Below are 16,516 nucleotides of genomic sequence, written 5' to 3' on the forward strand. Positions count from 1 at the left end.
AGCCACCTTTCTCCAGGGAGCAGAGGAGCCACAGGGGACAGGGAAGCAGGACGGGAGGACAGGAGACGCCGCCGATGTGTTTATTTCACAGCGTTGCCCGCAGCAGCCTGGGCCCCTGCCCACTGCTGTGGACACAGGAATGCAATTCGGGAAAAACTTAACTTTCCAAAAGCTTTAAGCTTCGTGTCAATGGTTTCTTATTCCTAAGGCTAAAACACTTTAAAGAACTGGTTTTTTGCCCAAAATGTAGTATCTCAAATAAAACAATGGTCTTGGCACAACCAAAGTAGGTGGAACCTCGGAAAAACCTTAGCACAAATCAATTCGAGTCAGAGGCGTCTCATAACCTGAACATACAAAACTGAAGCCGAGAGCTTATTCCTGTGTGTTCCTGACCTCCCAGAGCATCCGCCAGGCCCCTCACAATGGCTCCCTCCTGCCTGCCCGTCATTTGGACAAAGAGGAAAAACCCTTCCCCAAAGCTCCTGGGAACCATCAGGTTCCAAATGATTCTGTCGGACCCCGTTTTAGGTGCTTGAGATCCAGGTAGGGGATCCATCTGGATTCGGTGTTAAAATAAAACACTCCTCTTGTAAACACAAGTTTACAGTTATAAACATGCCCCAAATTAAGTGTAATTTCCACATCATAAAAACAAGAGCAAATATTTGCATCCACTACTGTGCCAGAAGGCATGCCAAGCAATACACACGGGTCGAGTCCCACAACGGCCCGTGGGCTGCACTCTCCCGCTATCGCCCTCCTCTTCCAGATGCCAAAACCGAGGCCCGGGGTTCGAATGACTGACTTCACCTCGCTAAGCGGTGTCAGAGCCAAGAGCTTGTTCAATCGTGCGTGTTTGAGACACAGCGCTCACACCCACTGCGGGAGCTGGTGGGTGCGCGGAACCCACCTTCACCATCTTTCCTTCACTCTGTCACTCGGTCCCTGTCCTTTATGAAGGAGCTCTGTCTCCTCTTCCTGCAACCTAGCTTTGATAGAAACCTGCACCATTTAGCTGGTGAGTCTCATTTATGTCAGCCTGCATTCTGGCCTCAAGGTGCATCCATTTTCCTATGAGAGAGTCAAGTGCGTGTGTCTTTATGGCAAAATCTGTGTAAGTCCATGTTCTTTATCCAGTCGTCTGCTGATGGACACGTAGGCCACTTCCAAGGTGTAGCCCTGATGCGTGGTGTCGCCTGAATACAGGAACGCGAAGGCTTTTTCCCAGGTATCCAGCTGCAGAGAACAAGTCCTCACCCGTCCACTGTACTATCCTCTAACCACTCCATACTTTAGGAATCAACTTACATTTAGCATTAGTGTTAGACTTGGGCCGGATTCTCCCCAGGGTCCCGGGCACTAAGGTAATGTCATCCACGTTGGTCAGGTAATTGCTTAGAAACTCAGTTCTCTCACAGGTGACATCTTCCATGCCTGTGGAGGGGGAAACAAGTATTTTCATGTCGCGTTAAAATTAAATCCTTACAACCTTCACACAGACACCAAAGATGACATCCAGGCATCTGCTTCGCTTTCACAACCTAATGAGCGGAACCCTCCTATTTGTGATTCCTTAACTTGACTCGAAATGTTTTTACCACTTCTTTCTAGAACTTTCTAGATTGAGTCTGATTGAGTCTTACCATCTTGCAAGCCCTAGAAGGCTGAAAAATGCATCTGCTGAATTATCATTTTAAACTATTGAGCAAGAATAGCAAAACTAAGGAAATAACCATGTTTTTAAGAAAACAATTCACGGGCATTATGAAAAAATCTGGTCTTTAAAAGAAAGCCCTAGATTGCTTCAAATTCTTCCCCACTAAGGATGGTATAAATAACTGAAATGCATAGCTCATTGTCTTTTACAAAAATCTCACTCCTTCGCTCCCTCCCTCCCTCCTCTCTCCTGTCTCAGTCTGTCTCTCTCCCTCTCTCTTTCTCTCTCTCTCTCTCCCTCTCTCTTTCTCTCTCTGTCTCTCTCCCTGTCTGTCTGTCTCTGTCTTTCTCTGTCTCTCTCTATCTCTCTCTCTCTCTCCATCTCTGTCACTCTCCGTCTCTCTCTGTCTCTCTCTCTCCCTCCCTGTCTCTCTGTCTATCTCTGTCTGTCTCTATCTCTCTCTGTCTCTCTCTGTCTCTCTCTCTCCCTCCCTGTCTCTCTGTCTATCTCTGTCTGTCTCTCTCTATCTCTCTCTGTCTCTCTCTGTCTCTCTCTCTCTCTCTCCTGCCCTCCCTCCCTCTCTCTCCTCTTGCGTGTAATCAGCAGCCCTCCTCTGTCTGCTCTGGTGGCCTTGAATACCCCTGACAAAACAATACTGCCAATGAGAGAGGAGAAAGCAAGATGTCAACTCTAATGACCACCCAAACTGAAAAACAAAATAAGCTGAATGGAGACAAGTCGCAAGCAGTGTAATTAGCCAGAAATGAAAGCTAGCAAGTACAGCCCAGAAAAGGTGGTGGTAGGGAATTTTTTAACCAACTAATGTTCCTCTACCGCCCCAAAATGTTTTTTCTGTTCTCCATCAAGAAAAACTCCTTAATCAATATTTTTAAAAGGAATGAAAACAAAAACCCAAATCTTAGGATTTCAGACTACAGCAACTCATAGAGACCTTCACTGTCATTGGAAAAAGGTTCAGTGTACTGTAATCTTTCATGAACCAGTTTCACTCCCCATGGCCTAGTTACCCATGGTCCACTCGTGGTCCAAAACACTAATGAACATTTCCAGAAACACAGAATTTCTGGTAGACTGATGAAATCTCATGATGTTCTGCTATATCCCTCCCTAGCCCAGCGTATCCGCACCCTATACACCACCCGCCCCTTAGCAGCTGGGAGAGACAAAGGGAGGGACCATGCCCATAAAACCATTATTTAAGTATATTGTCCTGATTATCCTATTGTATTATAGTTGTTGTTTATGTCTCACTGTGCCTAATTTATAAATTAATCTTTACTAGTAGTATGTGTGTATGGGAAGAAAGATAGTGCATATAGGTTTAAGTACTATTCACATCTACTGGAGGGCTTGGAACACACCTCCCCTGGGTAAGGGGAGATGACTGGGCTACTTCACACAGTCTAGTGTACAAACACTCCCGAGAGGGAAAAACAAGTATTCTACAGGGGTGACCTAAGATTTTAGACTGCAGATATATGACCCAGAGCAACCCACATCTGATGAAGTTCAAGTGATCATTGCCTGGAATCCCAGATCCATATCCTCCACCCTCTGGTGGTGGTGGTGGTGGTGGTGGTGGTGGTGGTGGTGGTGGTTGTTTTGTTGTTGCTCTTGTTTGACATAAATTGGAGTGGAGAGAAAAACATATCCCAGTGTAGCACAAGGGTTATTTACGTTATCCTCTAATACTGAAACTCCCAGGAGGAAAAGTTAAACAATGAACAGCTACTGGATTCTAGAATCAGATCAGTCCAGGAAGAGCCTCCAAACACACATGACTAGAAGAGTGAAGGGATCTTCATTCATTTCGGCCTAGGCAGTCACATAAACTACTCCACAGATGAGCCATGTTCCTGATGCTTCCAAGCAACCTGAACATAACCAACTCTGTCCCAAGCTCTTCCCTAAGCCAAACTCATGGTTGTGTGAAGGGTAACAGTGAGTTCCCTCCAGAGAGCAACTTAGTCCTCACAGATTTTTCCCTGTAGTTTCTCAGAGATGTTCTAGAAAGTTCTGGAAAGGAAACTTCAGCCCAGAACAGAAAGAGACTAAGGAAATTCACCAGCCACTCTCAATGGAACTAGCCAAAGAATCAACCAGTTTTCATCTTCCAAACTCTAGTAGAAGGACATAATCCCAAATTCCAAGGTCCTTATCTCCACTGATGGGTCTGGAATGCAATGTCTGAAATAAGAGTACTCTATGACACCCCTCTAAGCTCTGAATCGTACCATGTTTATGATGTTCTTGATCACCTCAAAAAAGGGGCAGGGTCATTACTTTCTCTGCTTTATAAGGTGACTTAGGAAAAACTGCTTCTTCCTGTCTTTTAATATCTTCTGGAGAGCAGAAAGGTCCTCTGATCGCAATCTTAAATTCCCTCAATGAATTCAGGGAAACCACTGATTTATATGTACTTTCTTTATATTTAGAGTTTTTTTAACCACACAAATTCTGTGGGCTCCTTTTGAGGGCCTGAGTCACAGGGAAGAGAGTTTATCGCATGATATGTCACATGCACAGATGAAGGCAATATCACCAGAGCACTATTCACATTTTAATGATAGATCTTTCTAGAAAGTGCTTTCCTGTACTTTAGTAGAAGCTCCTACTTCTGATTAAAATAAATCCAGGTCATCCCAGTTTGTCTCATACTTTTCTACCAGGGCCCAATTTCTTCCCCATCCTGAAGAAAAGGACCAAGAAGTAAAGAACAGAATCTTGGATTCTAAGAGGAAGGACTCCATTCCTCAACACCTACAGAATGCCCTACTCATCTATTTTTTATTAGCAAAGAAAGAACCCAAGCTTTACCATGGTCTCCGACAAAGATGACATTCACACACCGGTGCAGCTTGAGTTGCTTCAATCCATCCATGAGTTGCCCCATGGTTCTGTCAATATCCCTCAGCGGATTTGTCATCTGGAAAAAAGAGCAAGTTAGACCTCACAGGCTTTTGTTTGTTTGTCTCTCTCCTTTTCAGTTTCCACAGAGCTGCTACCCTTAGAACATTCTGGAAAGAAAACTTCAGGCCCAGAGGCAGAGCTTCTACCCTTAGAACATTCTGGAAAGAAAACTTTAGGCCCAGAGGCAGAGCTTCTACCCTTAGAACATTCTGGAAAGAAAACTTCAGGCCCAGAGGCAGAGCTTCTACCCTTAGAACATTCTGGAAAGAAAACTTCAGGCCCAGAGGCAGAACTCTCTAATGGAGAGTTTCCTGCATTTTAAAAGGAAATTTAGTTGCAGTGCTTTATATTCTTTCAGGAGAATTAAAACTGCTCCTTATTCAATCCCTTCATGATTCTTTGGCATAAGAATATCAGAAATGTGACTGAGATCAATTCTTTTTTAGAGAAATGTAAAGACATTCTGTAAATGTCTAAAATGTAAAGACATTCTGTAAATCCCAAGTTTTAAGAGTAAACAGAAAGTCAGATGGATAGTTGAAATCCTTTACCTTCTATGAAAAATCACATTAGGCTTTAGACCAGGGTAAGGAAATAGTGGCCAAGTGAATCATGAGGAATACTGAGGTCAAGGGGAAAGCCCTCCACTGGACAGAAGGTTAGAGCATCATTAACACCTGGGGGCCTATCCCACGTTACCGAGAACGCCAACTTCTTCTGAAAGAGAAAAACTGTTCTAACAAACTCTTTAGCTCCTCAAATTAGTCTTTTCATGGTGATTTGGATGAAATAAGGCTCTGCAAGGGTCCTAACCTACACAAAAGTGAACCACTGAGTTTGTTCTAGAAGATTTCTTATGGACTCTAAGGAAACAAGAAAACTTGGTTCTTCTTCTTTTTTTTTTTTGTAAGACCATCTGCAGAGTCTACACTGCTGTCATTACCGGTAAGCTCCCAATGCAAGTTCCCGACAACACGAATGTTCCCACGTACACACGACAGACCTGCTTTCTCCGTCTCACCACTAGCTGCCATGGGAAGATTTTAAGAAACTTCACACAGGACCAACACTTGACAGCACTTAGAGGAATTTCACTTCTTAGCTGACAGCCACACAGACAGGCCCATGATAACAAGCAACATAAGAGATCTGAGGATCATTTTGGCTCGGGTAGTAACCGTGTCTCCGTCAGCATCTCCTCGGATGATTCAAGACCTGGCCTCCCATTATTTCCCCAGTGCTATCAGCACTATTTCATATCCTACCCAAGGAATCAGCCACAGCACAAAGCTTTGAAATGAGGTGTGCAGAGTCATCTGCTGGGACTGGCAGGCGTGGAGTACACGGCATTCGTGTCTAAGAAAACCATCCTGTCCGCCAATATCTTTGTCTAGACAGACAGAGGCCAAATGCACAACACATGTGAGCTCTTGGCAGTGAGCTAGTTCCTTTCCTGAGCAGGACGACTCGGGTAGAATCCATGGCCTACTTCCTAGGGACCAGCTCAGACGGTCGTAAAAAAGATGCTGCCTTGGAAGCCACTGAAGGTTTTGTAACAAGCAGCAGCCAGAGACGCCCCTGCAGGTACCAGAAAGAGCAATCATCGTGGTCACTGGGAGGGAACACGCGTGACTCTTATCTACCCACAACCTCCGCTATTCCCTAGTCTCTGTTCTAATATTTCTTCTGACCTCTTAAAGTTCAGACCACTCGTCTAAGTCAACCTTCCAACGAGTTCTAACCTGCACCTCTCCTGCCTTCAGGATTCTTCCCAAGATCCAGGAAACCACCGCGTCTGAATCTGTATGTTCATGGCAAGCAAAACCCACAGCCCTTTTCACGGTCAGTCATTCCAACCCAGAGGTCAACATGAGAGCAGGGACAAATGACCCCACAGAAAGTGAAAAGGTCCTTTCTGCCATCGCACTGGCAGCTCAGGAAGCCTTCAGATCGCTGTTAGCCTGATTCGTCTGGCCCTGAAGCCAAGAATGACACAGCAGAGCCTTTCTGAAATATGTCCAGATGATTTTCAAACCAGGGCACCGAAGGAAACCTTGGCCTCAGACCTGCCCGCCACCAACCTTTGGAACAACAGATGGACTTACTTTGTCCTGACGAGTTTCCGCCGCATACTGATCCATCCTATGTAATTTCCTTCTTCGTTTCTTTGGAGGAGCAACTGGTCTTTCCTGTCTCCTCTTAGGGGCAACTTTCCTCTTAGGTCTCTTAGCCGGAGTAAGAGGCGAGGCATAACTACTCTCCTGTACTGGCGGACAGAGATGTCTCCACTCAGAAGTGGTTTGTCCCTCTGGGGAAGATGAGAAAGCTCACCCTCGCCTGCCTTGGTCACAGGGTTTCAGTTAGCAACGCTAAGTCTCCATCAGTGCTTCCGAAGGGGTGACTCAGGACCTCTACAGAAACTACAGCCTGAACAAGGGCAGGCTTGAAGGGACCCAGCTGGGTGGGTTTCTTTTGCTGAGGGGCCCACTGAGGCGTCCCCCAGGTGACATCAGGGAAGCTCTGCTTTCCATAGCTGCTCGTTAGGGATAGGCTGTCTTGTTTATGAAAAGCTCTCCATGTGTAAAACAGGAGCTTACAGCCAAACAGAATAAGGTCAGTCCATCAGTTCAGCAATAAGGGTGACATAGCGGGTCCCAGCTGAGAATCGGGGAGATCTGGTCACACCACAGAATAAGTCAGATCACTGTCATCATCCTTGGCCAGAAGCAAGGGAAAAATGTTTAAACTAAAGAAGGAACATAATGTAAATAATAAAAAATCCTCCCTACTCCTGAAGGTGCATTCACAAATCAACACTTCCCATAGAGGAAGAATTCTTTTTACCTGACAACTGAAATTTCTGGGATGGTGGAACTCTAACATAAATGGTACTGTACTTTTAAAAACTGTCCTTGGGAACTAGGTAAAATGTGAACAGTCATCAAGACCACCCTGTCTTCGTGCACAGAGGCAGACACCCTTGCTGTCAGAAGCTGCTGTGGGGGTGAAACGACACAGTTACATGTTCTGTCTAGACCCAAAGGACAGTAAAGTCTGATGCTTCCTCTAACAGAAGAAGGTGACGTTTTGCTATTTGCAAACGTTGGAGAAAATCTGGCCCCTGATTTGCTGATGGTGCAAAGGTGAATTTAAGCAGCAAGCCCTGCAGGTACCTAGCTAACTTCTCTCTGGGTGGCAGGATGGTCCCGGAGCCATTCGGATGCAAGAAGGGGCAGGAGGGGGACGATGTTAGTGAACCAAGAGGAAGAACGGCCTGCCATGCGGTTCCCTATTACCAGGGCAAGCGACTGTCTCATCCTGACTCTCCAGCACAGCCATCCAAAAACACAGCCCCGTGGGAAGGTTTGGGTTGGTCTGAACTCTTCTAGTTTTAGGCACATCTCCACAAGAAGAGCAAGAAAAGGAAAAGAGGTTTTTCCATTTCATGATCACCAAATACATTCTGCTAGCGTCAAATCTGCCCGTCAAACAGTAGGCCATTTGCAAGAGACTTCAACATTCCAAGACTTTCCAGGCGGGCCTTCCGAGGGAGGCAGGTTAGATGCGCAGAGGGAGAGACAGGGTTTAGCCAAACCGCGTTTTCATCCAGTAGTTACAGTGCATTTGTTTCTCTCTTTAGATGTTAGAGGTAGATGAAAGCTAAGTTCTCACTAACCAGCCAGACCATAGCCTCAGTTGAGAAGTTCCAGCCTGAGGTTATTAAGGGGACGGTAGGTAGAGGGACACATTTTCCTACGTTTCAGAAGGATATTTTGCCATCTGAAGGTAGGGACTAAGCCAGCCAAAGCTCTGCCTCGAGGCCTTGAAGAGCAGCAGAACAAAAGGTCGCAGAGAAAGCATAGGAGGTCAAACACGGAAAGATCGTGCCAATAACCAAAAGCAAGCATATTTCCGAACATTCACCATTACACTGTGAAACCAGGAGCGATACACCATTTCTTGAGCTATTAGCCCAATATTTGACTATCTCACTTAATAGCTTCTTGGTATATAGCACTTTGCTAGTGGAATCATTTTGATTCAACTTCAAAGCCAAGTTACTTTCTTCTATGTAAAAGACAACATGTGACTGATTTTTTAAATAATGATTTGCCTGGTATTCATCATTTTCTCATTCAAAAAATAAGGATATGATATACATAGAAATAGGTATGCACGTACATGTATATAGGATACCACATACGGGTATGTAAGCCAGCTGGTCCATTAACACAAGAGAGGTTTTGTTGTTGCTCGGGGTTCGTGTTTTAAAAGTTGTAAAATGTACTTTATTTTATTTATGTTTTTTTTTTTTGGTTAAATAAGATGCCTAGAACCAGGTGAGAAATAGCAGAAATCCCAAAATATTCCTTCCTTTATGAGGAGGATGTGATCAGATTATCAGAGATTACCATTCCTGAGATATGCTACAGGATTTATCCAAGGAGATAAATAAGCAAGTCCCAGATGCAAATCCCAGTACTACAGAAGTGTTAGTACTAAAAAGTACTAACACTGTATAACACGAATAGGCCAACTTAGCTCAGTTGTGCTATAGGATCAAAACATGCTGGTGTATTTATGAGACACACGAGCCATCGTTATGAAAATGAAACCATTCTGTATCACACTTCATTGCTCAGTACTTTGAGGGGGGAAAACTTGTTTCTTAATTAAAACAGATGCACTTATGTTTTATAAATGCAAAGATATTTGTGGGTAAAGAACATTTACTGGTAAGTCATATACCCTAATGTATGAGTCATGCCTTATCTATACTGTTAAAAGTCAAATTTTGCCATAAAGACAGTGTTTGTGTGATATGAACTCAGGTACTTATGGGCCACCTCGATGGTCCCCTGAACTGAAAGAGGAGTTTACAATTCCATAGGGGTCCTCCAATCTGACCTGCAAGTTCTACTTACCATCCAGGAAGCCTGGGCAGCTCCAACCTCTCCAAGTACCAGGCTCTGCTTTTTAAAGAACAGCTACACCAATACCTATCCCGCTCTGCCTGTTCCTGGGAATTTTTAAGGGCTCTTGTTCCAGCAAAGTTGAACTTTGCAATAGAGCACATGAACTGCTCAGGGTTAACATTTTAATAAAACGTGGATCCTTTTACTCACTTTAGATTGATCTCCAAGAAAGTCCTCCTAAAGATAAAGCAATTATTCTTGCTTTGCTTTTCTTTCCTGGCAAAGTAAGGTTTGTGTTTCATGTATGCAGATGTTTATCTCATTTTATCATTTGTGCTTCATAGTCATGCAACACTGGTTAAACATCAAAGGGAGATTTTTAAAAAGACCGTCAGATTTATACGACTTCCGTGACTTAAGACCAAGAATGGTTCTTCACAGCCGTTGTTTCTAACGTTTAAAAAGAAACCTCTTAATTAACGTTAAAGCATCAGAAATACTGATGAAGCCTTGATCGCTGATTTCTGTGTTTAAACATGCTGTAATTTCTTCAAAAATAGTTTAACCAAGATATATTTGTCTACATATCCAAATCACTGAATTTAACAGAAGGCAACAGTGACATCATAGGTTATTAGAGCATTAGAAGCACTTTCTGTCAACAGATTTCTTAAAATAATTTCTCAGCTGACATTAGGATAGCCACAGATGGATATCAACAACTCATCATCTTGATTTTTTTAAAAAAGATGAAAAATATTTACGGTATTAAAAAGCTACGATTTGTAGATTTCACCATATTTTAAATGATCTATGTTTAGATGTTTCCATCCTAGACGAGGAACATAGCAAAATACAGTGGTGCCTCACCCATGAACGCTTTTGTTTGCAGACAGTTTGGTTCACACACAGAAGTGCTGCACACAATTTGCTTTTTGTATGAAAACTCTGCGTTGTATGGCAAACATGGCCACAGCCACCCTTCCTGCACAAATGTAAACATGGCACCGTTTCCGAAATCATAAAGTTGGTGAGCCGAGGTACCACTCACTGCACAACACTCCTCTCCCATCTCCCGGATGCTCCCTTAAAAACCCACCGTCTTCTCCGAGGTGGCTAAGTGTTGGCTGAAAGGGTGTCGCACAAGTCTTCTACTCAGATCCGTTCATGTCACCCTCAGAGAGGGACAGCTATGTCCATCCTCTTTAGTACGGTGATGGTTTCACATTACAAATGCCAGTGTCAAAATCTACCAAATAAAGAAGTGCCCAGTACGCTTAACATACACCAGCAAGGCTGCACCCACTAAGGCTACGGGGTTCGCTCAGCTGACCTATTCTCTCCGAATGGCATAACCACTTTAAGGGCGCTGGAATGCAGCTGTCATGTTTTGTTTCAGGCTTCATCTCAGGCTTCTTTTCCACTTGCCAACCCTTCCCGATCTTTCTCCGCCTTGAAACCTGCATGGCTGGAATTCACCCTGTTTCCCATTAACCTCAAGTTGAGGATATGTTTCAATATCAAAGCAATCTGAAACGCAAGTTCCTGGAACAGAAACCCGTATGTTTTAAGATGTTATTAAATGTTTTCAGTCTTGTTATTGACTCTGTATAGACAAGAAGACTCACAAAGACTGCACAAATCCTAAAACCAGGTCAGTGCATCGAGCAGCCCGGGGCAGAGGCTCCGTTCAGGCAGGTGAAAAACTACTAACCTCAGGGCCGAAGGGGCCGTACTTGTGTCCAGAGAAATCAGGTTGTTCAGAATAGAAGGCATAGACGGATGGTCTGAGGGGAAATAAGAAGATTCAGAATCTGCCTCAAAACACACAGAAAAACACCCCTACACACACACACACACACACACACACACACACACACACAATCCATGGGAAACTTTTCCTACTTTTCCCACACCCTCTAGACCACTAGCTGGTAACACTTTGAGAGATCAAAAGTCACAAAGGAAAATGCAAAGGCACCCCTGGTCTCTGATTCCTGGTCCCCGCAGGCCTTCCCATCTGCAGCCTGCAGGGTCCAACCCTCCCTGGGGTGAAGTCAGTCTTCACACCCCTCCGCCCTTCAGGTGCTCATGGTTCCACATCAAGGCCAGAAACACCCTCCCGCTCTTGGTCATTCGTGGCAGGACTGAGCCTTAGTACCCCACGTGACCCGGTCCTTCTCAGGGAAATATCGTTCTCAGAGCCCCGGACCTTTTCACACCACAAACCGTTGGCTTCCATGTCACCCTCCGGTTAGCGTTGCACCCATGCAAGCCTAAGCTGGAGAAGCACAGAAGAAAGACCAGAGGCCCAGGAGCGCCTACCTCTCGTGGTCTGGCAGGGAGAGCCACTGCAGGATGGTGAGGATCCTCCGCTCATGTGGGATGGAGCTGTTAGGGACAAACCAGCCACGTATCTCGTTAGTATGCGCTGCGACGCACACACCAGCACCCGGGCCCAACATGCCCCCCGTGTTGGGTGCCCCAACCTCCCACCACCTGTTTGGACTTTGGGACAGTAAAAGGCCCTCTGGAGTTGCGTCTAAACACATCTCATCGCTCAGCCCTTTCCACAGAGCACAAGGCTGGAAACTCTTATTCAAGGGTCAAATGAAGAACTCGTCTCGGCATCTGCTCCCACGAAGTGCTTAACAAAAATGCTCGATTTATTAACGATGCAAATGAGGCAGCACGGTGCTGCTCAATAGCCATAGAAATGTGCACCCAAAATTTGAAGTTCCTCCTCTATAAAATAACGGGTTAGGTAAGGAAGCTTGGAATGATCTTTCCAACTCTATAAAAATCTATCAAGGAGAGGCACATGTAATTATAAGACTGACCAAGATTATACAACCTTCACCCACAATGGCTTTGTGTGTAAGCCTCATTCCTCTGTTGAAACATAATTACCCTAAGTCTGGCATGAGCTTCAAGAGCTCCCGGCTGACCCAACAGTGCTGGACCTGGGCTGGGTCACCTCGGGGTGCTTGGCAGCTGAGCAAGTACCTTGACTTGTAGAGAAATCTGTTTACTTGCTCTTGACAAGGAGCACAAAACACTTTTCTGCTCCTGCATTCACAGCCAGGCACTAGAGCACGTTCATGGAGAATTCAAGCTAAAACCCAGTTTGATCGTAGTAAGCAAGGACCGTGCGGGTGAGCTGATGAAACCTTCACTTTCAGGGAGCAGGGGCAAGAGAGGTCCGGGAAAACCAGGCCCTGGAGCCTTCTGGACGGCTGGCAGCCGATACAGGCAGAGGGATCATTCGAAACTAGAAAACCATGTTTACTGTTTACCAAAAGCTGAGCCCTGATGTGAACATATTCCAGTGCTATTGAGTAAATGCAACCCTGTTTATTATATCCTATAATCGAATTAGAAACAGGCATAGCAAAGCCAAGCTAATCGCTTGAGGAATTTAATTCTCCAGCCTTAGAAATCCCTTGTATCTGAACAAAATAATTACAATTGCATACTCTGAATTCTTTCCTAACTTAAAAGAAAGCCAGTGTCAGAACCTTTCCATTGTGCCCCGCTCCACCGCCTACCCAAAAGCTGCTTTATTTTATGTGATTGGTGTTAAGCCACAAGTGTGGACTCCGCTGAACCCACTTCTGAGGCTTGTGGAAAAATGCAGGCTGGCAGAATTTGCGTGGAGTTCAGAATGTTCCCCAGTTAGTACCCTTGCTCGATGGGGTACTTCAACCATAATAGAAAAGAAATTAAAAATACCAGCTCAGCGGCCCGAGTACGTGGGTTTGGATCTTGGCTTCTAAAAGCATTGGCGATGAGATTTTGGCAACTGAGCTAATTTACCAGTGACTCCGTCAAAGAAGGACAAGAGCAGCTCCTCATAAGAGCGTTGTAAGGATCAAAAGCAATCATCATGTGAAGTGCTTAAAATACTGCCTCGCACATAAAAAAGGCTCATAAAATATTGGATTTTACCACTGTGTACTGGATTTGCAGATCCCCCGAGATGACATTTATTCATGGGCAGAGTGGGCAAGGTGGTCCCTAAATTTCCTAAATTCTCTTCATGAAATAACCTCATTCACCAAGGAGCTGCGTCCCTTAGCCACTGGGGTTTCAAATGCAGTGCAGAGACAGCACAAATAAACTCGTCCCAGGAAGGCAAAGACCCAAGCAGGAGAGGATGCATGTCACTCTCTTTGCTCTGTGATTGAGGCAGAATTTGTTTTAAGACCAACTCAGGTTCTGAAAAAGGGAAAAAATTGACAATGAAGGACCAGATATGGTCCTCGGTGGTCAAGGGGGACATATTACTTCGGGGTACAGACAGAGGCCCATTGTCCAGTCAAAGCTAAAAGAGAACGTGGCTAAGGAAGAATTCCATGTACCGGCTGTTCTCTAAAAAGCACCTTAAATGCATTAACTTATTCTATTCTATCTTCCTAACACTGGATGATGCTGGGATTCTCATTCTAAGATCCATTTACTGGGAGACTAAATTGCTCGACAAAGGTCAGCAGCTCCTAAACAGCAGGCTTGGGGTGAGGCTGCTTTGAGTTATTTGCACAGAGCAAGAATGACTGCACTGACCTAAAAATATAACGGGCCATCAGCAAAGGGTGACTTTGGAATGAAACACGGTCATTAAGAAATAAAGCAAGACTAGAATTCTGTGCTGCCCTTCAGAGCCGTGTGAAAGACAGCTTCCGACTCGAGGTCTGAATTCAGCTTGAAATACCGACGCTTCAGACAGTGCCGGTGAGGACCTATTTGACACATGGTCCCTTCAGTGACAGGGAGAATGATCCTATTTTTCAAGCCATAAGACATTTTTTTTAAAAAGGGGGAAAAACTCCAAATGTAAGTCACTTCCAGGACACGGCAATAAAAGAATAGTCCGAGCAGCACAGCAAAATGGGCACACAAAAGCCACCTTCTTACAAGTGGTTTCACATGGGTGGAGAAAATTGTCATTCAGAGCCAGAACACTGGCCCTTTTCAGGGCAGCTGTGTAGCGGTGTCAGGGGCAGGGTGGGGACACAGGATTAATTATGTTGCTGGCTTCTCTCCATCCTGCCCGGTGAATGTGCTGCAGAGAGAAAGGAATCACTTCTCTAAGCATCTCTGACAGTCAAGGGTTTACAGAGAGGTAAGGCCCGAGATTAAATCGCTGCCACCTACATCACACAGTGCCATTTCTAAGGCCCACATGGATTTCTCAACTCAAGAAACTTCTTTTTAAGAAAAAACGGGGTGGGGTGTTAAAGAGACTCTGTCTCAGTTCAGATGGCTCGACCCAATTTCAGCATGCCCTTCAGAAAAAGCAGCTTTTATTTCCCAAATCTGGAGCCTATAGACAGCGCCTTTTTGGATGACTCTGAACCGGTGGCTGCTCTCGGCACATTGCTATTATAGAATAATCAGATTTTTGTTAGGTCGTTAGAGGCAAATACAGAAACAGCTTAGGTGGTTTGGGGGGCAGAATGGAAAGAACATCTCAGTGGGAACAAAATCCCCGTGAAGGTTGAAACAGATCCTTCTCTTACTAAGGAGCCTTAAAAATAATCAACATGTTGACAATTTTATTAGGTACATTTCATCTCAATAAACATTAGACAAACCCCGCTCCCATGCCCCTCCGCAGGGCCGACCAGTAGCCCCATTTTCCTGTAAGGGAAAGGCTGAGTGGGATGGTAAAATGGGGGTGAAAACAGAGGGCTCCCCGGTCTCCCCTCTGGAATTGTAGTCTCTAGACTATTCACCCAGCTGCCTGAGACCACACTGAATTTTTTGACGACTGGGAACCAAAAGAAATATAGCATGTTAGAGAAAATGAGAAAAGGCAAACCAGAGCAATCAATGAGAGGAATACACACTCCTAAGTTGGCAAGTTATCAAATAGCTATAAAGAGGGACAGGAAGACCTCAAGGATAGCTAGAAAACAAGGGGAAAGGACAGAGAGAAACAGGGCCAGGGAGGGAAGCAGGGCCAGGAGCAGAGAAAGGACAGCCGCAGATCGAAATCTCTGCTGACCCGATGGTTCATACACGTCACCACGCACAGTCACAACGTTATAAGCATGGATGAAATAAAGGTACTTACATCGACCAAAAGAAGGTTCCAGCTCTCACCCCTTGCTTGGCGGCTGTAATCCACAGCTAGTGAGGAAAATACAAGAGGCTTGTAATACGTTCTGTGTTTTGGTCAAAGAAGATGTTTTAAAACATATTAGATCTGCTCTCTTATCCTCCGCTCACACCCTGCTGTAAATCTGACATCATTTGCAAGCCCCTTCTCCACATCTGGAGGTCAGAAGGGCTGTTTCCATGAATGTCATTCAATCTGTTCTCTGCAACAGCTCTCAGAAGCTCTGCTGTGACCCAGTGACATTTCTTTTAGAACCCTTATTTCATCTCAGAAGTCTCCCTCTCTTCTGTACCTGTCTTCTTGAACATTTCACTCATAGGGCAGAATCCTGCTCACCAAAGCGGCCAGGAGGAGACCAGATGTTTCCCCGATTATGGAAAGCCTGCAGGGGCCCCCAATCTGGCACCCAGACCCCCAGATGTGAGAGCCAAGCTGGTCTTGTTTGACGTTAACCCGCATGAAGAAGAAGCTGACAACGGTGAAGCACGGCTACTTTTTAATTGAGACTTTTTCCCTACATCTTTTATCTAGCTTTTCTGGGGGAGGATATTGGGGATCGAACTCACAACATCACGCTCGCCAGAAAGCTCAATCCCCAGCCCTTATCTAGCCTTTTAGGGAATAGGGCTTCAGGGGAAAGTTCCTGGGATAAGTCTGGTGAGCTAAGCACTTCATTAAGTCTTTTAAAATAATCTTTACACCTCACACCGTGGAGGGGCAGAAGACACAAGGATTCAGACCAGGCTCTACAACCAGCCAGCCCAGAGTGTACAGCTTGTTTGGGTCCCTAACCCACCAGGCAGTCTGTACTGAGCTACTCAGCCTAGCTCTGCTCACATCCATTGCAATGCAGATAACATTTTCTGTATGCTTTAATGAAGTTCGTAC

General features: G+C 45.0%; 1 protein-coding gene across 2 annotated transcripts in view; it reads right to left on the minus strand.

The window, feature by feature from the left end:
* Enpp2 (ectonucleotide pyrophosphatase/phosphodiesterase 2) overlaps positions 1-16,516 on the minus strand; it is a 71,093-nt gene that overhangs the window by 27,794 nt on the left and 26,783 nt on the right. For both annotated transcript variants that reach the window (XM_063257666.1, XM_063257667.1), the window contains exons 9-13: positions 15,584-15,639; positions 11,833-11,898; positions 11,222-11,294; positions 4,499-4,607; positions 1,312-1,437 (exon numbers count right to left, since the gene is read on the minus strand). In XM_063257666.1, the coding sequence (XP_063113736.1) occupies positions 1,312-1,437; positions 4,499-4,607; positions 11,222-11,294; positions 11,833-11,898; positions 15,584-15,639 (430 nt within the window). The remainder of the gene's footprint in view (positions 1-1,311; positions 1,438-4,498; positions 4,608-11,221; positions 11,295-11,832; positions 11,899-15,583; positions 15,640-16,516) is intronic.

The sequence above is a fragment of the Cavia porcellus genome, unplaced genomic scaffold (genome assembly GCF_034190915.1).
Source record: "Cavia porcellus strain 051 isolate PalLab524CR breed Dunkin Hartley unplaced genomic scaffold, mCavPor4.1 scaffold_10, whole genome shotgun sequence".
NCBI classification, from domain to species: domain Eukaryota; kingdom Metazoa; phylum Chordata; class Mammalia; order Rodentia; family Caviidae; genus Cavia; species Cavia porcellus.